This window comes from Taudactylus pleione, unplaced genomic scaffold (assembly GCF_031769625.1).
Source record: "Taudactylus pleione unplaced genomic scaffold, aTauple2 ptg000641l, whole genome shotgun sequence".
NCBI classification, from domain to species: Eukaryota; Metazoa; Chordata; class Amphibia; order Anura; family Myobatrachidae; genus Taudactylus; species Taudactylus pleione.
The window spans coordinates 1534502-1559374 of record NW_028285043.1 but is presented as its reverse complement, the minus strand read 5'-3'; the positions used below and the strand labels follow the sequence as shown (position 1 = coordinate 1559374).

Genomic DNA, 24873 nt, shown 5'->3' with positions numbered 1-24873 from the left:
CACTCTAGTCCCTGCTTCTAACTATAAATTCAAAATTACAGATATTTAGAAAATACACATATAAAGTATAATATAATTCTATATATAAAAGTAAATCATGTTTATATAAAAGCATAGTGCATACAAAGATTTGATTTTCTTTACAGAGACCTCAAGCCAGAGAACATCTTAGTGGCTGAAACGGGCAACATCAAGATCGCCGACTTCGGTCTCGCTATTGAGAACATGCACGGAGACCGGAGAGCCACTGGCTGTGTTGGGACACGTGGCTACATTGCTCCTGAGGTGAGGTGCACATGGGTTTCCTACTGGTTACTACACACGTTGGGCCTGATTCTAATGCTGGGCGCACACTTTTCGATATATCGTTGTGTTCAATCAATGAACGATATATCGCGAGTGCATCGGCAGGTTGGACACCAGATATGTCTGTGGACGATGTAATTCACAGGCATATCAGGTCAAACCTGCAGCTGACTGTCCATTCGCTTGCTGCAAGGACCGCTAACACTGACATCTCAACTGGATGGGCAAATTTAAATGCCCACCCAGTTGTGAAAGCAGCCCAGATATGTTGAGCTGCCGATTGGTAAGTGTGTATAGGTTACCAATCGGCAGCTCTGATGGCAGATCGGTTTGTTCACTGACCCGTCATCTCAGTGTGTACCCAGCATAAGTTACATGTAACCCCATATGTGGCCGCATCTAGCCAAATTGAGCAAACTGGGCATGCACTGTAGTACACAATTACATCTTTGCGTAGTTATGGGTGATTTTGTATCTTATTGATGTCGGCCATTTCTCTCCATACAAGAATGAGTGTATCTGGGTGATAACTGGGTGGAAGCACAGAAGAGGACTGGCTTATGGGAGAGTCATGGGAGAGTCATGCAAATGCCTGAGGGACACCTATTTTACACCGATCTGTTGCTCTAAGCCTAGGGTACAGTAGGTGTAAGTGGCAACACTGATGATGACAGCTACTCAAGCAGACAGAACACAGGGCCTGATTCAGAGCCAGACGCTATTTGCGCTCGCTCGTTCAGAAAAAGGGGCTGGCTATTTAAATTGAGCGCTCGCTCTTTGCGGTCTGTTGACGCCTCTATGTCTGAGCGAACGAACGAAACATGCGCTCGCTATTTTGTAAAGACGCCCCCTGGCCGCTCGCATCCTACGTCATCTCCGCTATTTATTTGATAAATCGAGTACATCGAAAGGCGTCTGAACTGCTCGCAGTGCTTGTGGTAGGATTTTTCTACCGCAATCATGCGTACAGTTCAGGCTAAGAGACAACCAAGTGACGTGGCCGATGACGCTGCTTTGTTAATTATGCACACCCTTAAAACGCCCGTTTTGACCATTTGGCACGCCTGCGTTCGGATCTCCACTCCCCGTTTTCAAGCACCTTCCCCTGTTACCACCCACAAACGCCTCATCCTGTCACTCAAATTAGCAGGCACTCGCTATTTTGCGAACACACGATTTCCGACCACACTGACTGGTTGGCGCATGCGCATTACGACCCATACGCATGCGCAGATGTGCGAACATCGCTCGGAGCGAACGAGCGGCCGCTTACGAGTGGCTCTGAATGAGGCCCACGTGGCTCTGAATGAGGCCCACAGTGTGGTGGCGTGATGCATAAGCATGAAGACACGCATGTAATTGCATTAGCTTTCCGTTATATCATTAGGAATGCAGCCGTCATTCAGCTGCTATTACCACCCAGGCTTACACAGTCTGGGGAGGAGAGTACGCTTTCTTTGTGTCACCTACTAACTGAAAGACACAAAGCAAAGTACATATATAGATTTCCATACATATTCTGGCAATATATTCTTTAAGCACACACAATACACATCAGAATTTTAGTGTAACAGAACATAGAGATCTGTAAGACTTTAATTGTGTAATTACAATACATAAAATTAAGATATAATACAATCTTTTTGGATAAAGCATTATTACCTAATCCAATTAGATTGATCGATGTAACCATCTACATTAGAATGCATTTAATCTATTATTTTCACCACACTCTTGAATCTTTAACAATCCTATAACAACTAAGTAGATGAAATGATTGGATTGGCTTGTGACATGTTTGTCCAACTTTAGTCCAATAGCTGAATTAATGAATTCTGAATTCTTGTATGGAGAGAAATAGCCGACATTCATCAGACTCGGAATTAATTAACTTTATTGTTCATGTATTATTTTTATATTATTTAGCAACTTTTTTATTTGCCAACTTTCAATAAATTCCAATATTAATAAAAATAAACAATTTAAGTAATGCATGGAGCCAAAATATAAGCCAGGATACATTCCCTGGAATGTGACATATTAAAGTTTATAGATTTTAGATATTAAGGCGAAAGAGTAACTAGAAGAGGAAAGGACGATGAGCCCTTCTAGAACTCAGATACAAGGGATTAGCAGGTTGTAGCTTTCATTCCTTAAACAAATGGAGGATTTAGTAACATTATCCATACTTACCTACTCTAACACAAGGTACGGGAGGCTCCCTATTATTCGTGTAGTACCCTGCACCCCCTGAAGAGTGGCCGGATCTCCCGCATGCCCCCATTTCCTAGTGAAGTGGGCAGTATAACGGGAATCACTGGTCTGTACAGGGCCAGTGCAAGGTTTCTTGGCACCCTCGGCAAAGCTTTAGCCTGGCCCTCTTTGACAGTATTATTTATTTATTTATTTATTAACAGTTTGTTATATAGCGCAGCAAGTTCCGTTGCACTTTACAATTTGAATCAACATTAACATTATACTGGGTTGTAAAAGACAGACATACATTCATATACATAAGGGTAAGAGGGCCCTGCTCGCAAGCTTAAGGGTCCAAAGTGCACATGACTGTGCATAGTCACTTTTACACATGTTCATTTTCACAGCATACACAGTGTAACTTCACACAACATATTCTAAACAGGTGCACATTCAACACCGCATCAGCACCATAGTTCATACTGAATATTAGATTGATCATGAAGTTATGATCCATCCAATGTTCAATACAACTTTTGTTGTATTGAACGTTTTTTGTATTGTTTCTAAAAACTCTCACTTTAGTAAATATACCCCATGATGTGGAATAGTATTATTACAAAAGTTGTATTGAACATTGGATGGATCATAACTTCATGATCAATCTAATATTCAGTATGAACTATGGTGCTGATGCGGTGTTGAATGTGCACCTGTTTAGAATATGTTGTGTGAATTTACACTGTGTATGTATGTATGTAAATGAGAGTTTTTAGAAATGGAAATGTTACCCATAGCAACCAATCAGATTCTAGTTAACATTTAACTAGCACCCTCTAGAAGATACTAGCTAGAATTTGATTAGTTGCTATGGGAAACATCTCCATTTCTAAAAACTCTTACTTTAGTAAATATAACCCCATGTGTGAGCTGCCCCAGAAAGTGTCTGACTGTAGTTTGGGCTGAATATACCACAAATGGTTATAAATACCCCAGGTCACCTATGTACTTTCAAAGAGGGGGAGAGGGGAAGAGGATAGACACTGCTACCTGCCTGCAATGCTGAACCAGCCAGGCATGTTATACATGAATAGAAGAAAAGGGGGAAAGTACGGGTGCAGCAGCTGTCTATATAATCTGCTTCTGCTGTCAGTACTAAGTAACAAAAGGGTGTCTCTTTTAGAGACTTCTATCATGTTTGTGCTAGTGACCTCAGTCACCTCAGCGGCGCCCCTCAGGAGCCGAAGCCCTTAGGCAGCCTTAGGCAGCCCTGGGTCTGTAGGAAGATGACTGGGATAAAATGACAGGATTGTGTAATTTTAGCTCCACCCCCTCCCCACAGACACGCGATTTGTAGCATTTTGGGCAGCTGCGTCTCCTCTCCCTGCTTCTCCCCCAGACAAAGCCTTCACATTAGACAAATATTACTCGTTATCAGGAATTCTTAGTTACGATTCAGGTTCAGACATGGTAATACCTTCTTATAAATGTACCGTTGTTTTATATTTTTTAAGACCACTGGTGACCCAGCACCATACTTGCCTGCACACTGCGGGGGGCGTGGCCAGACACTGATGCCAGATTGGGGCGGAGCCAAGGTTGGGGCCGCACGATCGCATCATCATGACCCCGCCCCCCTCTTCACAATGCCAACATTAAAGGTATTGTGAAGCAGGGGGCTGGGCTGCGATGACTCGATTCAGCGCGAATCGCGTCATTGCCCCCTGCCGCTGCGGGGATTTCTATTAGTGGACGGGGGGCAGACAGCAGCCGGGAGGCTTGCCTGGCTTTCCGGGGGTCCGGAGCGGCACCCAATATTCGGGAGGCTCACGACCAAATCGGAGAGTAGGTAAGCCTGCCCAGCACTGGAGAGAGCTAGTCTCCATACCCAGTCACCCTGCTTTAACAGCACCAAGCACTGGCTATAGCACTGGCGCTGGTTACATATTTGTTATCTATTTAGCTTTTCAGCATGAAGTGATTTATTATGTTAGGTCTTAAGATGTCACTAAATAAATATTAAGAAATGTCGAGCAAGGTAGGAGACCAAGACAGTAACTATTATTATATTCCCTAATATTCCAGGCAGGGCCGGCCCTAGCCCAAATTTTTTGGTAAGCAAATATATTTTTGGGCAACCCTAAGCATATTGTTGCGCGCACCCAAAATAATTTAGGGGCTGTGGTCTCATGGGAAAAGCCATACCCACAAGCCACCCCCCATTTTTGTCACACTTGATGCATGCCCAGCACTCCGGGATCTGCTGGACATGCCCCCAGTCCCTCTCTCCAGTGATTAGATGCGGCGCGCATGTGTACTGTATTTATTCACAGCTTGCTCAAAGCAGCTACCCGCCTTTTCATTTTACTATGCAGGTGTATAGAGGTCACCCATTGTCACACACACCAGTCAGACGTTGTCTTGTATACCCACAGCAGTCACCAATTGTCTCACATGCGCACACACACACAGCAGCCAGATATTGTCACATACACAGCAGCCATTGTCACACACACAGCACCCAGACATTGTCACATACACAGCACCCAGACATTGTCACATACACAGCTGCCAGACATTGTCACACACACAGCAGCCAGATATTGTCACATACACAGCAGCCATTGTCACACACACAGCACCCAGACATTGTCACACACACAGCAGCCGGACATTGTCACACACACAGCAGCCGGACATTGTCACATACACAGCAGCCTGTCACACACACAGCACCCAGACATTGTCACACACAGCACCCAGACATTGTCACATACACAGCACCCAGACATTGTCACATACACAGCAGCCTGTCACACACACAGCACCCAGACATTGTCACACACACAGCACCCAGACATTGTCACATCCACAGCAGCCAGATATTGTCACATACACAGCAGCCATTGTCACACACACAGCACCCAGATATTGTCACACACACAGCAGCCAGATATTGTCACATACACAGCAGCCATTGTCACACACAGCACCCAGACATTGTCACACACACAGCAGCCAGATATTGTCACATACACAGCAGCCATTGACATACACAGCAGCCAGATATTGTCACACACACAGCAGCCAGATATTGTCACATACACAGCAGCCATTGACACACACACAGCACCCAGACATTGTCACATACACACCTGCCTGACATTGTCAAACACACAGCACCCATGGTCACACACACAGCACCCATGGTCACACACACAGCAGCCGGACATTGTCACACACACAGCACTCAGACATTGTCACATACACAGCAGCCTGTCACACACACAGCACCCAGACATTGTCACACACAGCACCCAGACATTGCCACATCCACAGCAGACATTGTCACACAGCACCCAGACATTGTCACACACACAGCAGCCAGATATTGTCATATACACAGCAGCCATTGTCACACACACAGCAGTTACCCATTCTCTCTCTCACATACAGCAGCCATTGTCACATACACAGCAGCCATTGTCACACACACAGCAGCCAGACATTGTCACATACACAGCAGCCAGACATTGTCACATACACAGCAGCCAGATATTGTCACATACACAGCAGCCGGACATTGTCACATACACAGCAGCCATTGTCACACACACAGCAGCCGGACATTGTCACATACACAGCAGCCGGACATTGTCACACACACAGCGCCCAGACATTGTCACACACATAGCAGCCATTGTCATATACACAGCAGCCATTGTCACACACACAGCAGCCGGACATTGTCACATACACAGCAGCCTGTCACACACACAGCAGCACCCAGACATTGTCACACACACAGCACCCAGACATTGTCACACACACAGCAGCCATTGTCACACACACAACAGCCGGACATTGTCACATACACAGCAGCCATTGTCACACACACAGCAGTTGGACATTGTCACACACACAGCAGTTGGACATTGTCACATACACAGCAGCCTGTCACACACACAGCACCCAGACATTGTCACACACACAGCACCCAGACATTGTCACACACACATCACCCAGACATTGTCACACACACAGCAGCCATTGTCACACACACAGCAGCCAGACATTGTCACATACACAGCAGCCATTGTCACACAGCACCCAGACATTGTCACATACACAGCAGCCAGATATTGTCACATACACAGCACCCAGACATCGTCACACACACAGCACCCACACATTGTCACATACACAGCACCCAGACATTGTCAAACACACAGCAGCCATTGTCACACACACAGCAGCCGGACATTGTCACATACACAGCAGCCAGATATTGTCACATACACAGCAGCAGGACATTGTCACATACACAGCAGCCTGTCACACACACATCACCCAGACATTGTCACACACACAGCACCCAGACATTGTCACACACACAGCACCCAGACATTGTCACACACACAGCAGCCATTGTAACACACACAGCAGCCGGACATTGTCACACACACAGCAGCCAGACATTGTCACATACACAGCACCCAGACATTGTCACACACATAGCAGCCAGATATTGTCACACACACAGCAGCCATTGTCACATACACAGCAACCAGACATTGTCACACACACGCCAGCCATTGTCACACACACAGCACCCAGACATTGTCACACACACAGCACCCAGATATTGTCACATACACAGCAGCCAGACATTGTCACATACACAGCAGCCAGATATTGTCACATACACAGCAGCCGGACATTGTCACATACACAGCAGCCTGTCACACACAGCAGCACCCAGACATTGTCACACACACAGCACCCAGACATTGTCACACACACAGCAGCCAGATATTGTCACATACACAGCAGCCATTGTCACACACACAGCAGCCGGACATTGTCACATACACAGCAGCCTGTCACACACACAGCAGCACCCAGACATTGTCACACACACACAGCACCCAGACATTGTCACACACACAGCAGCCATTGTCACACACACAACAGCCGGACATTGTCACATACACAGCAGCCATTGTCACACACACAGCACCCAGACATTGTCACACACACAGCAGTTGGACATTGTCACATACACAGCAGCCAGATATTGTCACATACACAGCAGCCTGTCACACACACAGCACCCAGACATTGTCACACACACAGCACCCAGACATTGTCACACACACAGCAGGCATTGTCACACACACAGCAGCCAGACATTGTCACATACACAGCAGCCATTGTCACACAGCACCCAGACATTGTCACATACACAGCAGCCAGATATTGTCACATACACAGCACCCAGACATTGTCACACACACAGCACCCACACATTGTCACATACACAGCACCCAGACATTGTCAAACACACAGCAGCCATTGTCACACACACAGCAGCCGGACATTGTCACATACACAGCAGCCAGATATTGTCACATACACAGCAGCCATTGTAACACACACAGCAGCCGGACATTGTCACACACACAGCACCCATTGTCACACACACAGCAGCCAGACATTGTCACATACACAGCACCCAGACATTGTCACACACATAGCAGCCAGATATTGTCACACACACAGCAGCCATTGTCACATACACAGCAGCCAGACATTGTCACACACACGCCAGCCATTGTCACACACACAGCACCCAGACATTGTCACACACACAGCACCCAGACATTGTCACATACACAGCACCCAGATATTGTCACATACACAGCAGCCAGACATTGTCACACACACAGCAGCCAGACATTGTCACATACACAGCAGCCATTGTCACACACACAGCAGCCAGACATTGTCACATACACAGCAGCCATTGTCACACAGCACCCAGACATTGTCACATACACAGCAGCCAGATATTGTCACATACACAGCACCCAGACATTGTCACACACACAGCACCCAGACATTGTCAAACACACAGCAGCCATTGTCACACAAACAGCAGCCGGACATTGTCACATACACAGCAGCCAGATATTGTCACATACACAGCAGCCGGACATTGTCACATACACAGCAGCCTGTCACACACACAGCACCCAGACATTGTCACACACACAGCACCCAGACATTGTCACACACACAGCAGCCGGACATTGTCACACACACAGCACCCATTGTCACATACACAGCACCCAGACATTGTCACACACACAGCAGCCAGACATTGTCACACACATAGCAGCCAGATATTGTCACACACACAGCAGCCATTGTCACACACACAGCACCCAGACATTGTCACACACACAGCACCCAGATATTGTCACATACACAGCAGCCAGACATTGTCATACACACAGCAGCCAGACATTGTCACATACACAGCAGCCATTGTCACACACACAGCAGCCGGACATTGTCACATACACAGCAGCCAGATATTGTCACACACACAGCAGCCATTGTCACACACACAGCAGCCGGACATTGTCACACACACAGCAGCCAGACATTGGGTGCTGTGTGTGTGACAATGTCTGGCTGCTGTGTGTGTGACAATGTCTGGCTGCTGTGTGTGTGACAATGTCTGGCTGCTGTGTGTGTGACAATGTCTGGGTGCTGTGTGTATGACAATGTCCGGCTGCTGTGTGTGTGATGATGGCTGCTGTGTGTGTGATGATGGCTGCTGTGTGTGTGACAATGTCTGGGTGCTGTGTGTGTGACAATGTCTGGCTGCTGTGTGTGTGACAATGTCTGGCTGCTGTGTGTGTGACAGGCTGCTGTGTATGTGACAATGTCCGGCTGCTGTGTATGTGACAATGTCCGGCAGCTGTGTGTGTGACGATGGCTGCTGTGTGTGTGTGACAATGTCTGGCTGATGTGTATGTGACAATGGCTGCTGTGTATGTGACAATATCTGGCTGCTGTGTGTGTGACAATGTCTGGGTGCTGTGTGTGTGACAATGTCCGCCTGCTGTGTGTGTGATGATGGCTGCTGTGTGTGTGACAATGTCTGGGTGCTGTGTGTGTGACAGACATTGTCACACACACAGCAGCCATCATCACACACACAGCAGCCGGACATTGTCATACACACAGCACCCAGACATTGTCACACACACAGCAGCCAGACATTGTCACACACAGCACCCAGACATTGTCACATACACAGCAGCCATTGTAACACACACAGCACCCAGACATTGTCATACACACAGCAGCCAGACATTGTCACACACACAGCACCCAGACATTGTCACACACACAGCAGCCAGACATTGTCACACACACAGCACCCAGACATTGTCACATACACAGCAGCCATTGTCACATACACAGCAGCCGGACATTGTCATACACACAGCACCCAGACATTGTCACACACAGCACCCAGACATTGTCACATACACAGCAGCCATTGTAACACACACAGCAGCCAGACATTGTCATACACACAGCAGCCAGACATTGTCACACACACAGCAGCCAGACATTGTCACATACACAGCAGTTACCCATTCTCTCTCTCACACACACACACAGGTTTACATATAGAGACATACAGGGTTACATAGAGACATACACACACACAGGGTTACATATAGAGACATACAGGGTTACATAGAGACACACACACATATCCAGGCAGGGTCACACACAGAGAGTGGAGGACATAAGCAATATGCCCCTGTAGTCTCACCCCCTCTCACCTTGATGTGGAGCTTCTAGTAGTTCCTCCAGGCTGCCTGAAGCCCTGGACTAAAGGTGCATACACACTAGACGATATGCTCCCTGAGCGATATCGTCTAGTGTGTCCCCGGCAGGCTGTGCTCAATGTCGTTCATGACATTGAGCACAGCCGCTGAACGATATCATTAGCGATATCATTCAGCGCCGGGCTCTCTCACCCATTCCCTGACATACAGCAACCTGACGAGGTCGTCAGGTTGGCCTGCAAGTCAGCCCGATGAACGAGGATGACGAACGACCCGCGGGAACGCGCGTCGTCGTCATCGTTCATCTTTTTTGTGTTAAAAATGGACGATAAAGTGGACGACTGAACGATATCGTTATCGTTCAGTCGTCCACTTTAATCGCCCAGTGTGTACGCACCATAAGGAGTTGAAGAACAAGACGGTGTAGCTCCGCCCCTGCCCGAGTCATGTGTACATGGCTCCTCCAATCAGGGCTCACCACACAACCCTCTGACCCCCGGGGTGTCTTACCATAGAGAGAAGCAGCAGGAAGGAGCTGCCTCATGTGAGTAAAGTATGCCAGGGCACCGTTATCGCTCCTTCCCTAACAGAAAGGTATACGCAGACCTGGCCCCCTAGAACTTTGCGCCTGCCGGCCACCCCGTCACATCCACTGTCGGGCTGCGTGATGGCAGCGCCCTCGTCACTGTGGCGCTCTTCGCGGCCGCATACCCTGAGTAATGGTTGGGCCGGCCCTGATTCCAGGCCAGGGAAATGTCCACGCTTTACAAATAATAATGAAATAAAGTCCTTAATAATTATAGTAACACTAAGGTAATATACATGTAGTCTTCCCCAGGAAACACAGCATATGCCAATATGATTACAAGGCGGCACAAAGCCACACATCAGTGTCCTGAATTGACACATTACATTGTATCAAAGACGTGCGGTCGGGGTAGGCAGGGGAGGCAGTGCCTCCCCTGTCATACTCCCTCCCCTATCATACTCCCTGTCATGCTCCAGAGTTTTAATATAAAAACTGAGTTTTTAGACATGTGTGCTTCCCCAGCCATTGACCTCACCGCACATCACTGCATTGTTTTATGATTCTACTTTTGTGTGTTCGGGGGGTTATTCAGACCCGCTCGCGAGTGCAGGACGCTCGCAAGCGGGTCGATGTTGCCCCACTGCGCATGCGCACGACTAAGGGAGCTCCGTCGTGCGCATGCGCGACACCCGACTAGCGACGGGCTCTCCGTCGCTCCGAGTCTCGCACCAAAGGGGGCGTGCTGTCGATGGTGAGTGACAGCACGCCCCCTTTGGTGGGCGTGCCGGGGGCGTGGATGCCAGACGGAGGCGTTCCCATGGGAACGCCTACCGTCTGAAGCCGGCCCCACTGACATCACTAGTGATGTCAGTGGGAGTGATTGTGGCTCTGATAGAGCCAAAATCACTCCAGGGCTTGCGGCAGCGAGACCCTACCGCAGGGTCTCCATCGCAAGCCCGATGGTCGCGATGGTCTTGACCATCGCGACCATCATCATGGACTCTCGCATAAGCTGTGGGTGGTAACCCACAGCTATGCGAGCGTCCATAAGGCCGCTCCATTTTCATGTAGGAGGGCCGTGATTCAGAGCGAGAGCTCTGGTCAGAGCGTCCGGCTCTGAATCAGGCCCTCTGTCTCCACATAAACACATATTATACAGAGCGATGGACTTGGTCAATTAAAAAAAGATAAAATGGAAAAATTATTGGTAACAACCTGATAATGAATATCTCTCTTCTGGTAGGTGCGTTCTGGTGAGGAGTATAATGCCAGTGCAGACTGGTATTCATTTGGAGTTATTTTAACTCAAATGATTACTGGAAGTCTTACATACAATCCCAAAAGACTTTCTGCATCAGGCACTGCGGTCAAAGACATCATTGAACAGGTAAATAAGATTACATTTATACATTGTAACTGTAAAGTATGTGATATTAATGGCTATAGATAACTTTGTATGATATTGTACACAGCAAAAGGGAAATGATAGATACACATCTATATAATAAGCAAAACAGTGTGCCTGTCTGTTTTTCCTTTATGCACAGCCAGAGTTTTGTACCTAGCTCCACCAAACTTGGCATGATGGTGTAGTTTGACCAGCAATAGGTTTTTTCCTAGGTTTGAACATCATCAGAGCCATACACTGTCACAGAATCCAACAAAACTGAGATACTCTTTAATTACACAGGTTCTGGGGCTGATGGGCTGGCTTCATACACACACAGTACCTGGCAGGCTTATGAGCAGCTCAGCACTCAAGATTTTTAGACTGTGGCAAACAGCATAATCAATCCACAATCTTTGATCCTGGCAAGGCTTAGCATACAGAGATTACAAACAGCAGGGGAGATTGATCGCAGCCATACAGTGCCACTGCGAGCGAGCCCCCTTCTGTCTGGGAATGGGACTCCAGTCCCGGCATTCCAGGGATGGCAGCACTGCTAGACATGGTCTTCAATGTTGGACTGCACAGTGATTTCAAGTGGTGATTCAGCTGCAGACACAGTGACAGGGATCAAGCAGAGTCCTGATTATTGTAGATAATTCGATGCTGTGTCCTTGGATGCAGCTGGGTTCAGTAACGTATGCAGGAGGCATAACACCTCCTGCTGCATTATCATATTACAGATATCGCAGCTGTTAACATGTTAGCAGCTGCAAAAGCATATCCATCCATAGCTGAATCACCCCCTCTGTTCTGCAGTGATTTCTGTAACTAAAGTGATTTTGGAAGCTATAGCTGTTCTGTAAGTCAGTCTGCTTCTGATATACCCCATTCCAAAAGGTATGATAATACACCCGCCTGCACTGTCATTTACTCCTAATTTGCATAGTTATCCAGGTTATAGGTAAGGACAATGTAACAAAATGAAGGCTGCAGGTTACTTCACAGTCCAGCCTTCAACCAGAGCAATGCTTGGTATCCCAGCTAGTATAGAATATAATGTAAATGTCCATGAGATCAGGGGAGGCCAGACTGGTTCCTCCTCTCTCCTTGTTATGGCTCTCATCCCGGCAGCTGCCGATGTACTATAATGAGTCAGTCTGACTCATTAATAACACCTGGCTGGCCTGCTGATAATGCTGTCTGGCAACAGCGGGCTCCCTTCATTATGGTGGGCCCCAGTGCTATGCACCACTGCTAGTTTCACCCCTGCTGTTGTTATTATTATTATTATTATCCTTTATTATCCTTTATTTATATGGCGCCACAAAGGTTCCGCAGCGCCTTACACAGTACATAAATGAGCACACAAGAAAAACAGTTAATAGTAATACAAAACAATGCAGGACAAGGACAAGGTTATAAACTCAGCTGCAAAACACAAGCAGCAGGACATGAGCAACCAGGTGTTAGGTGCCATTGTGGGGAGTTAGGAGTAAATTATACTATAAGTAGGGGGAGGAGAAGCACGTGAGGATGAGGGCCCTGCTCGTGAGAGCTTACATTCTAAAGGGGAAGGGCAGACAGACAGGGGTGACACAGATGGGGTAGATAGTGAAGAAGGAGCATGGAGCAGTGGGTTAGGATATGTGCTGCGGAATGTGTGTGTATAAGATGACCTGATGTTATGTAAAAATTAAGTCCTTCATTCATCTGTCTCTATGATAGAAAATAGATTGTTTGTGTTATTTACATGAGAGATGTACAAAGTAAAGTAGAAGCACTTTAATTTGTGTTACATTTTAGCATCTATATACAGCCTGACAAGAAATGCAGCTATTATGGGACTGTCCCGCCATCCTAATACAGTAGTGACTACTTTAGTTCCAGCTGCTGGGTGCTATGCCATGCTCCTGTGAGTGGGTGCATCTCACATGCTAGACCCACTCACAAATGGGTGCAGCCATACATGATGTGGTCCCACAGGATGTTGCAGTACCCGGGCCCAGAATTTCTCTTGGCAGCCCTGGAGGTGACAGACAGAACGAGGAGGGAATGGGGCTTAGTAGTGGGGTAACAAGACCATGGAGGGAGGTGGTTGAGAGTGGAGGTATAGGAGAGGTGGGGGAAAGAAGCAGAGGGTTGGAAGCAGACTGATGAGAGAAAAAAAGGAAGAACAGCAAGTGGAGGAAACAGGAGGGGGAAGAGAGGGATGGATAAAGTAGAGGATTATGTGGACATAGAATATGGGGGTTGTGTGAAGTAAGTGTGTTCATGCTGTGGACAAGGTAATAATTGAGATGTAAACTGGAGTGGAGGCTGTGAGATATAGAGTCAGTGTGGATTAAAGTTGTTAAATGTTCAAAAATACATGTAAAGAACAGTGCTGCTAATGTATGAGCGCAGCTCCAAAAGTGATATATAAAGGAGAGGTATGTGAGTAGTGGGTGCAGGAATTAGTTTATAAACAAATGATTAAAGTGGATAGATGTGGCGCAATTGGAAAAGGCAATACAAAATGAATGAGGACAAAATTACAATGTACCCGAGCTGATCCAGTCCAAAGTGTTCTGATCAACAAAGATCAATCAACAAGAGCAGTACACAGACAGGGGAGCACTTGCAGTGTCCAAGCAGTGAGTGCAGTAAGTAGTTGCCTGGATATGCATACAGCAGAAGATGTTGATTTTGTTCATTCACATAAGTATGTTGCTTCTTGTTGTTCAGAAAGTGATCTGGTTTTGAGTTTCTTTTCCCTCAGTTTTCCTCCAGTTTATCTCCAGCGTAACTCCGACTTAGTTATCAAATTGTATTTACACTTATAATCAGAACACTTTGAATCTTAACACCGGCTATGCAGCCTGTGGGAGCAGTAATATCTAAAGTTACAAACATGTGTCTCTGTGCTCACTGATTGGGACCCCACCCCGAAAGCTCTAACACACACTAAATTGGGATGCAATAAAGTCTAAGATAAACAATTTGTGAGAAGGGGGGAGGCCAACACAGATTCACAATAAATTCGTAACTTCCTTTAGATAAATTGCTCTTAGTATAGCAGTAGTTGTAATTTACCCAGTATAAATTTTCAAAACTGTGCTGAGGCAATCACTAAAACAGCATCTGATGGGAGCAGTAGTTGTAATTTACCTGTGGAATGCAGAGAAGAAGTCACATCAGTCTTTGCATGGTGCGCCTTAATAAATATGCTAGACAGCCCTCCAACCCTGTGCCACTCTCCTACATGTTCTAGGTTATGTATAAAGTAATAGTTATGGCTATGTCCTATGGCTGTGTAATGGGGTTAGCAAAGGCACACTTTTATACTGTCCCCCAGGAGAACTACAGGATACACTGCACCAGGACATAAATACATGAAGGGCTCAGCTCTGGTTTCCCAAAGGTGGAACTAAGGAGGAGATGTAAGAAGATTTGGTAAATGTTAAATGCACTATAACCAGCGCTATTTGACACTTACAATGAACATCGGTATGTATGAAAGCAGATAACAGAGAGAAAATTACTCTTCTGTAGGTTATATGCAAATATGTAACGATTTTACTGTAGGCAGAAAATCATTCAGATGTTATTAAAAACAATAAGTGCTCTTTTGTGGCTTATCATTATTCCTTCTATTGGCAGAATTACCTGCTGGTATGGATTCTGTGGAAGTCCGGCTGTGCACGAGATCTCACAATGTTTGGGAAATCTCAGGCACGCAGAGTGATACTTATCAGCAAGCCGTGATAGGGATATTTTAATCCCTCCTTTTTGTTGCATTAGAAAGACAGTATTGATGCAATTTATTAATGCAATATCACCTGGTCAGTGATACTCAGATGCTTCTCAGTACTGGACAGGAGCTGTAAGGCTTATCTTACTTCTTCTCTGGGCCAGTCTCCGCGGCTAGCTGGCTCACACAGGATGCAGTCAATAGACCGGCGGATGAGTTGCCGCTGGTCTATATCCCGACTGCACAAGCCCGGCATGGGACTTAAGATAGGTGTCGAAATATCAATGACTATCTAAATCCTGACGCTGGAAGCCCGACCCCCACCATCCCTATCATCAACAGCTGGGTAAGTATACTACTTAACCTGGGGATGGGGGGGGGTTAGGTTATGGCAACCCTGGGGAAAATTAGGGTTAGGCACCCCCTGGGGGGGTTAGGTGTATGCGGCACTGGGGGGAGGTTAGAGTTAGGCACCCCCCGGAGAACTTAGGGTTAGGCACCACCCTGGGAGTTTTAGGGTTAGGCTCCGCTAAGGCAGAGATGGGGGCGGTTCCATTGAGATATGGCTTTTCTCATTTGATAAATATACTTAATAAATATAAAGTGCATTTCAGTGCAAAACATACACAGCTACCTGCATCATCCAACTGTTTTCTCTGCAATCAGAAATACAATTATTACATAAGTAATGGAAGACTTTTGTATAGTGAGACAATTGGAAACATTACAGATAATTGCAGGTATGGTTCTTACAAAGCCCAATAAATATATACTTCTAGTGATCACAGGTGAGGTCATAGAAAAGCTCTGGCAGTGCCCACCTGGCATAGTACACCATCATGCTGCTTATAATTCATATGCTTTGTTTAATAAGAAGTATAGAAGTAATATTCTAATGTCCAAAAAACCCTGAGCACCAGGAGTGGTGTAAGAGAGGAGGGGCCCATGTGCTGACTCCGTATGGCTCCTCCCCTCTCTCTCCGTCAAATTTGCAGAGTAGCCTCTGGGACTGTGCCAGTGTCTACTGTGCGAATGCAGTACTCCGGGAACACAGCGATGGTGCCATATTCCCAGTGATTTCTCTACTGCACATGTGCAGATCTTCGGGAAAATGCAGCAGCACCTTTTTCCCAGTGATTTCTGTGAGGCCGATGCCAGAATACTGTATGGGTGCAGAGTGTGTGGTGTGAGGCTCCCTGGATGCAGGGGCCAGTGCACACTGTACACCCTGCAACCATTATAGAAACACCCATACTGACCACCCATTGTTACACCCAGGGGCCAGTGCTCGCTGTACACTCTGCACCCATTATAGAAACACCTATACTGACCACCCATTGTTACACGCAGGGGCCAGTACTCACTGTACACCCTGCACCCATTATAGAAACACCCATACTGACCTCCCATTGTTACACCCAGGGGCCAGTGCTCACTGTACACTCTGCACCCATTATAGAAATAACCATACTGACCTCCCATTGTTACACCCAGGGGCCAGTGCTCGCTGTGCACCCTGCACCCATTATAGAAACACCCATACTGACCTCCCATTGTTACACCCAGGGGCCAGTGCTCACTGTACACTCTGCACCCATTATAGAAACACCCATACTGACCTCCCATTGTTACACCCAGGGGCCAGTACTCACTGTACACCCTGCACCCATTATAGAAACACCCATACTGACCACCCATTGTTACACCCAGGGGCCAGTGCTCGCTGTACACTCTGCACCCATTATAGAAACACCTATACTGACCACCCATTGTTACACCCAGGGGCCAGTACTCACTGTACACCCTGCACCCATTATAGAAACACCCATACTGACCTCCCATTGTTACACCCAGGGGCCAGTGCTCACTGTACACTCTGCACCCATTATAGAAACACCCATACTGACCTCCCATTGTTACACCCAGAGGCAGTGCTCGCTGTACACCCTGCACCCATTATAGGAACACCCGTACTGACCACCCATTGTTACACCCAGGGGCCAGTGCTCACTGTACACCCTGCACCCATTATAGAAACACCCATACTGACCTCCCATTGTTACACAGATAACCAAATTAGGAGCAATATGAGAAGAAATGGCTTGGTGGGTAGATGTTCTTTGAATGGAGAATGATAATGGGAGACATACTACATACCCCAGATAGAATGTCAGTATAACATGCTGTGGCCATGGACAAATCACTTTATATTCCTCTGTGCCGGGCAGCAGAAATGTTTGTAAAATGATTGTATTGAGCTACTATTATGTATGTCTGTATGTAAGCCATTAAATTAAATGCAAATAATTTTTTCAGCTCCTCCATAAAGACCAAGCCAGACGACTCGGAGTTAATGGTAACATACGCCGTGATCCCTTCTTTCAGCCAATCGACTGGGTCGCCATTGAAGCCCTTAGCACCGCACCCCCATACATACCTGCACCAGTAAGTATAGCACAGAAGTTCCATGAGCTACTGGACAACCTGTCACTAAATGCTGGTCAGCAGATAATACATACATGTCAGACACATGGAGCTAAGGAGATGTGCAAATGTGCATGTATGGTCCAGGCTATAGCTGCCACTCAACCTATTATTGACATTTATTATTGTTTATGGGTTGGATACGGAATCCCAGCAGTTGGGATGCCGGTGGTCAGAATACCGACAGTGGCATTCAGACAGTCAGAATCTCGACCCAATTAGACAAGTGTTCTAACCCTATCTCACCTTTCCCGCAGCCTAACCATAACCCTCCCCCTGCAGCTTAACCCTAACCCTCCCCCCCACAGCCTAACCATAACCCTCCCCTCGCAGCTTAAACCTTCTCCCCATAGCCGAAATCTAACTCGCCCCCTGCAGCCTAACCTTCCCTCCTGCAGCCTAACCCCTCAGCTTATCCTTAACCCTCCCTCCCCGTAACCTAACCCTCCCCATAGTGTCTTACCCTTACCCCCCCTCCTAACCCTAATACTTACCATCAGGATGCCAGCGGATGTTATTCTGGTGTTGGGATTCCGATTGCTGAACGCCGACATCCCGAGCACCAGCATGGTAACTACATCCCTTGTTTACTTATATAATGCCACCAGTTATGCAGAACTATATAGATAAAAGTTATCATTCACATAATTAGGACTATTTGTGCATGCTCAGTACCAAATAATCACAACTGTGCAAACATTGACACTGCGTCCACCTCTGACTCAAACCCTAAGTCCTGTCTACTTCTATGTGTACACAGACACCGCTGTTACTTCTACGTGTATGCAGACACCTCTGTTACATCTATGTGTACACAGACACCGCTGTTACATCTATGTGTACGCAGACACCGCTGTTACTTCTATGTGTACACAGACACCGCTGTTACTTCTATGTGTATGCAGACACCGCTGTTACATCTATGTGTACGCAGACACCGCTGTTACTTCTATGTGTACACAGACACCGCTGTTACTTCTATGTGTATGCAGACACCGCTGTTACATCTATGTGTACGCAGACACCGCTGTTACTTCTATGTGTACGCAGACACTGCTGTTACTTCTATGTGTACACAGACACCGCTGTTACTTCTATGTGTACACAGACACCGCTGTTACTTCTATGTGTACACAGACACCGCTGTTACTTCTATGTGTACACAGACACCGCTGTTACTTCTATGTGTATGCAGACACCTCTGTTGCATATGGTATCGCATCCATTTGAGCTGGCGTCAGAAAGCCATAGGTATTCCTGGGCGGTTACCGGGAGATGGCCTAAAGTGAACACAAAAAAAGGCTGTCTCAAGGTGTCACAGGCGTGTTATAGAAAGTCACAGGTGTGTTATGGAGAGTCACAGGTGTGTTATGGAAAGTCATAGGCATGTTATGGAGAGTCAGGGGCATGTCAGTGAATGAGGCAGCATTCTCAAAAGCAGATCCACAACCATAGAGGCCATGTTTAGGAGATGTTCAGAAGGAAGCACTGTGCTGCCATAGGCTGTCATTTCGATATTGCAAGTTATGGTGCGTTAATGGTGGAGTGTATACAACCCCTGGCACAAGCAAGGAAAGTGGGCATCTCAGAGCTTGCAGAGTCCGTCATACGCTTGTACACAAGAGGGAAGCTGAAACTAGCATTTGCACAGTACTGCCGCTGTGACTGCAATAACTTGACGCATGCATTAGCCTCCACCTCTGTATATGGGATGTGGTCATAATACTAACTGCAGGGATTCTGGTGGTCAGCTGTTCTATCCCATTATAATTATGGGAAAGGCGATTTGCTTACTAAAAATATGTGATAATTAGGGTTTGGAGTAGAATTTTTCCGAATTCTACTCCAATCGTCCTTTAGAAAATTTATGTGAAACTAAAATAATGTGAAAAGAGTGTGAAAGCCCCTTACTTCACTTTATTTTTAATAAAAATAATGTTAATAAATAGAGCCCTCAGAGTGATACAGTAATTTGGCAATGAGGTAAAGGGGTAGACATGGTACATTTCTTGCTGACCTAAGGGGCCATTGCTGCTGTATAATAAGATGTGACCATTGCACCAGCACCCAGGTGATAGTCTTTGGGTCTTGTCCTACACTGTTATTGGGGCTCCTCTTAGCCTTCATATGGCACATCAGTGGAGAAAGGCATTCCTAGCGTTACTACCATGTGGCACCATACATAATACAGTATTTAAGGAAGGAAACTGTAATTATTTATGTTAATAAATGGGTGTAAATAAAGTGGTTGGAGGTTGGACTTTAATACTCAGTTTACTCTTTTCCATAGTTATCCTCTAGAAATGAATTCTCCTCTATGCACATCAAGGTGCACTTCTAGGTTACATAGACTTCTCCTGAGAGCATAGAGTATGCCAACACCTTTAGTCGCACCAGAGCAATCTCACATCTACTCAGTGCTCAAAGTGGGAATTCAGAGGAGGGGGTATGAAAAATGTAATCCACCCCTCCTCTACTCCCCCCCACACACACACACACCCCACACCCACGCAGCACACTACAGCCACTTCCCTGCCAGACCTGTGACCTGAGGACTGTCCTTCAGGGTCTCCTCAATGGGTAGCTTGTCTGTCCTGAGAATGGCTGAGGCTACTCTAAGGGAAGCAAGAACCGACAGCAGATGTCCACAATCCAACCCCTAAACCAGCTGTCAGAGAGGGAATAGGGATCCGCGATGCCGGTTACCAGCGGGGACGCGTGACTCAGTCAAAAGAAGGAGAGTCTTTTTAAATCCAGCACCGGCCGTGAGCCAATGAGAAAGCCACTTTGCTGCTTCTCATTGGCTGGCGGTCTGCAAGCCGCTATTGGCTAGCAGAAGGTACCAGATTAAAAAATCTGTCCCTTCTTTTGACTGGTAGCTGGTCTGCGAGCCAGGATTGGCTGGCAGCCACTGCTAGCTGTAAACAGCAGTGCAACCAGGAGCTGATGCTCCCGGCTCCATCACAATGGACACATCTCCACACAATGCCACAGCTGTTCCAGCGCTGGTACATTCTCTACTGTATCAAAAATTAAGTGGCAGCAGGAAGTGGCGATATGTCATACCGCCCCACTTCGAGCACTGCATCTACTGCAATACTGTTATATATGGTCTGACTGACAGTTCTTTGTGCAACATTTATGCCACTTCCTTCAGCTTTATATAGACATCTTTGGGTATATTTACTAAAGTGCAGGTTTTTAGAAGTGGAGTTGTTGCCCATAGCAACCAATCAGATTCTACTTATCATTTATCTAGCATCTTCTAGAAGATAATATCTAGAATCTGATTGGTTGCTATGGGCAACAACTCCACTTCTAAAAACCTGTACCTTAGTAAATGTACCTCCTTGTAAGCACCTAGTATTTAAACTATTGTGCAAAATCTGTAAATGCCTCTTTTTCTACCTTACAAATAAAAGATGCAATAGTCATTGGTATAAATGTTATTTCTTCTTTCTTTAGCCAACCGTTCCACCGCCTGCCTCCAAAACTAAACATCTGGAAAGAATGGAGGCAGCAGAAGCCCGTAAACTGCCTCTTACAGCCGAGGAGCAGGAAGGATTTGCAGGGTTCTCATTCGTCACCTCCACCTGGAGAACCCTGCCAAAGCCACCCGGCCTGTAAGAACATAGAGCTGAGGCTTCAGCACTGCTGGGTGCCAGAATGGGAACCTCTGCATGTATGTACATTATATATTTATTATTTTTTAAACATGTTTGATTGAAGATTTCAATTTTAAACCAGGGAAAGATGAAGAAAGAAAAAGGGAGATAGAGCTGGGCATAATAGTAATTTGAGGATCAATAATAATCAGTTTTCATATTGGACAATAAGCTTCTTGCAAGATGAAATGCAGAAATAATTGCAGTCTGGGGATTATTACATAAACAGATATAGCTTAAGAGATATAAAAATAATAGCGGGGGAAATGGAGGAGAAGGGGCATGTCAGGGATGTGAGCAGAGGAAGAACAGTGGAGGCAGGGAGGGGTAGGAGGAGTGAGCTGTACCTGCTGCATGCACAGAAAAAGCAATAGAACCAAACATAGGGCCTGATTTAGCACGGATCGCAATCTCAGCTGCGTAATCGTAAGCAAAGTTGCATTGAGAATATGCGAATGCCGGCCACCGCTCAGCCAGCATAGGGACGCCCACTACTGCTTTCTCATATCTCTAATACTTTGCATTCTGAAGCAGGGGGCAGGGCCAAAATGATGCAATTCAGCATGAATCACGTCATGGACCACTCCCGCTGCGGGGGAATCTCTGATAACCGCACGGAGAGGAGGAGTCAGTTTGCCTGCCTTTACGGGGGGCCGGGAGCGGCACCCAATTTCCGAGAGGCTCTCGGCCGAATCAGGAGGGTAGGCAAGTGTGCCTTAAGCCCAGCCTTTGGTGGGTGCACGTGTTTGACAAAGTAAATATGCCTACTATTAAATGTGATCACTCTGTTCGTTAGTTTCCCATATTCCCCTTTTAATAGGAGCATCACGTGACATTAATCATGGGTGAGGAGACTGTGAGGGCTGTGGACTGTCTTTACTGTATGTTTCCATGTTATATATTGTGCTTTTATTACAGAAAGTATTTGTGCACCAAGCAAGACACTTATATAAAAGGTGTCTGGGTGATACAAAAGCTGTCCTACTAAAAGTATAGAGCAATTCCCAATTACCGACATCCTCTGGGAACCTGTAAAAGATCCTATAGCAGGGAAGAGACTCTGCGACCACCCGCTAACCAGAGAATGCCTCTGATTCTCAGTCTCCACCCCTTCAGTCTCATTTACATATTTTATCCTGTAAGTGCTAACAACCAATAATTAGCTACAGACACTGTGTTATATCCATCTTCTCCCACCAAGATGTTGCACCACACCACAGAAGTCGCCCCATTGATGTACAGGTCCAGGTGCTTACTGTATAAATGATCGCATTAGTGCAAAAAGAAATGTCACAAAGCAGCTTATGCTCTGTGGACTCATAATGTTACACTAGTAAATAATCCAAAGGTTTTAAAAAGTCTATATTTTTTCTACATAGAAACAAAAATGTATATTATGTTATATATATTTTGTTATAAATGATACTAAGTGCACATGGTGTAATCGGTACAATGTACTAATATTGTTTTCTAATTATACAGGACATGGAAGACACGTGCAAGATCAGACGTGTGGAAAGAGGACATTAGATCCTGTAGTATTTTGATAATTTATGATAAATGTTGATATAGATAGGAAAATATATTTTTTAAGTGTTACTTTTTTTATATTTACTATGTTAGAATAGTTTGATTTTAATCAGATAACATCAAAAATAGAAAGGTGTGTGATGGCCGGCTGGAAGGGGAGGTTGGAGGCCGGATAGCTTTAAAGCTATTTCTATTTTTACATTTTCTGCAATTCCATTTAAATATTTACTATGTTAGAATAATTTAGTTTTAATAAGAAAATAACATCACAATAGAAAGGTGAGTGATTGGCCGGCTAGAAGGGGAGGTTGGAGGCCGGATAGCTAAAATGCTATTTATGTTTTTACTTTTTCTAGGTTAGGTTAGTTCCCTATATGAGTTGTTAGAGTGTCACATTCCTATGTATATATTTTGATACCTGTGCTTCCTGCACTGTTATTACTTTAGGTGCGAAGTCCAGGCGGCAGCCGAGTACCTACGAACAAGTGTGTGTTCCGGGAAAGGGGGTTGTTATTGGTGAAGGGCACTTTGTTTAGGTTTTGACAGTGCAGGAGTTCATCAGGTATCATAACAGGTGGAGGCCGAAAAGCAATAGGTCTATTCATGATTTTTACTTTTTCTGCATTTACATTTTAATATTTGCTATGTTAGAATAGTTTGGTTTTAATAAGATAATAACATCAAAATAGAAAGGTGAGTGATTGGCCGGCTAGAAGGGGAGGTTGGAGGCCGGATAGCTATAATGCTATTTATGTTTTTTTCACTTTTTCTACATTTACATTTAATATTTAGTATGTTAGTATAGTTTCATTTTCAGAAGACAGTAATAACACAATAGAAAGCTGTGTGATTGGCCGGCTAGAAGGGGAGGTTGGAGGCCGGATAGCTATAATGCTATTTATGGTTTTTTTACTTTTTCTACAATTACATTTAATATTTAGTATGGTAGTATAGTTTCATTTTCAGAAGACAGTAATAACACAATAGAAATAGAGAGTGAGAAGCTAAGGAGTAAGAGCTTGGGTTTATTCCTAGATGGAAGACCTCCTAATAATCTAGGTGTAGTTCCCAATATGAAGTCTTAGAGTGTCACATTTCTATGTATATATTTTGATACCTGTGCTTCCTGCACTGTTATTACTTTAAGTGCGAAGTCCAGGCGGCAGCCGAGTACCTACGAACAAGTGTGTGTTCCGGGAAAGGGGGTTGTTATTGGTGAAGGGCACTTTGTTTAGGTTTTGACAGTGCAGGAGTTCATCAGGTATCATAACAGGTGGAGGCCGAAAAGCAATAGGTCTATTCATGATTTTTACTTTTTCTGCATTTACATTTTAATATTTGCTATGTTAGAATAGTTTGGTTTTAATAAGATAATAACATCAAAATAG

General features: G+C 45.7%; 1 protein-coding gene across 1 annotated transcript in view; it reads left to right on the top strand.

The window, feature by feature from the left end:
* Positions 1 to 24873, top strand: part of LOC148479062 (protein kinase C delta type-like) — a gene marked incomplete at its 5' end in the record, with an annotated part of 46254 nt that overhangs the window by 11037 nt on the left and 10344 nt on the right. Inside the window, 4 exons of the mRNA XM_088455015.1 lie at positions 147 to 285; positions 11930 to 12073; positions 18123 to 18251; positions 21756 to 21913. Coding sequence (XP_088311141.1) covers positions 147 to 285; positions 11930 to 12073; positions 18123 to 18251; positions 21756 to 21913 — 570 coding nt within the window. The remainder of the gene's footprint in view (positions 1 to 146; positions 286 to 11929; positions 12074 to 18122; positions 18252 to 21755; positions 21914 to 24873) is intronic.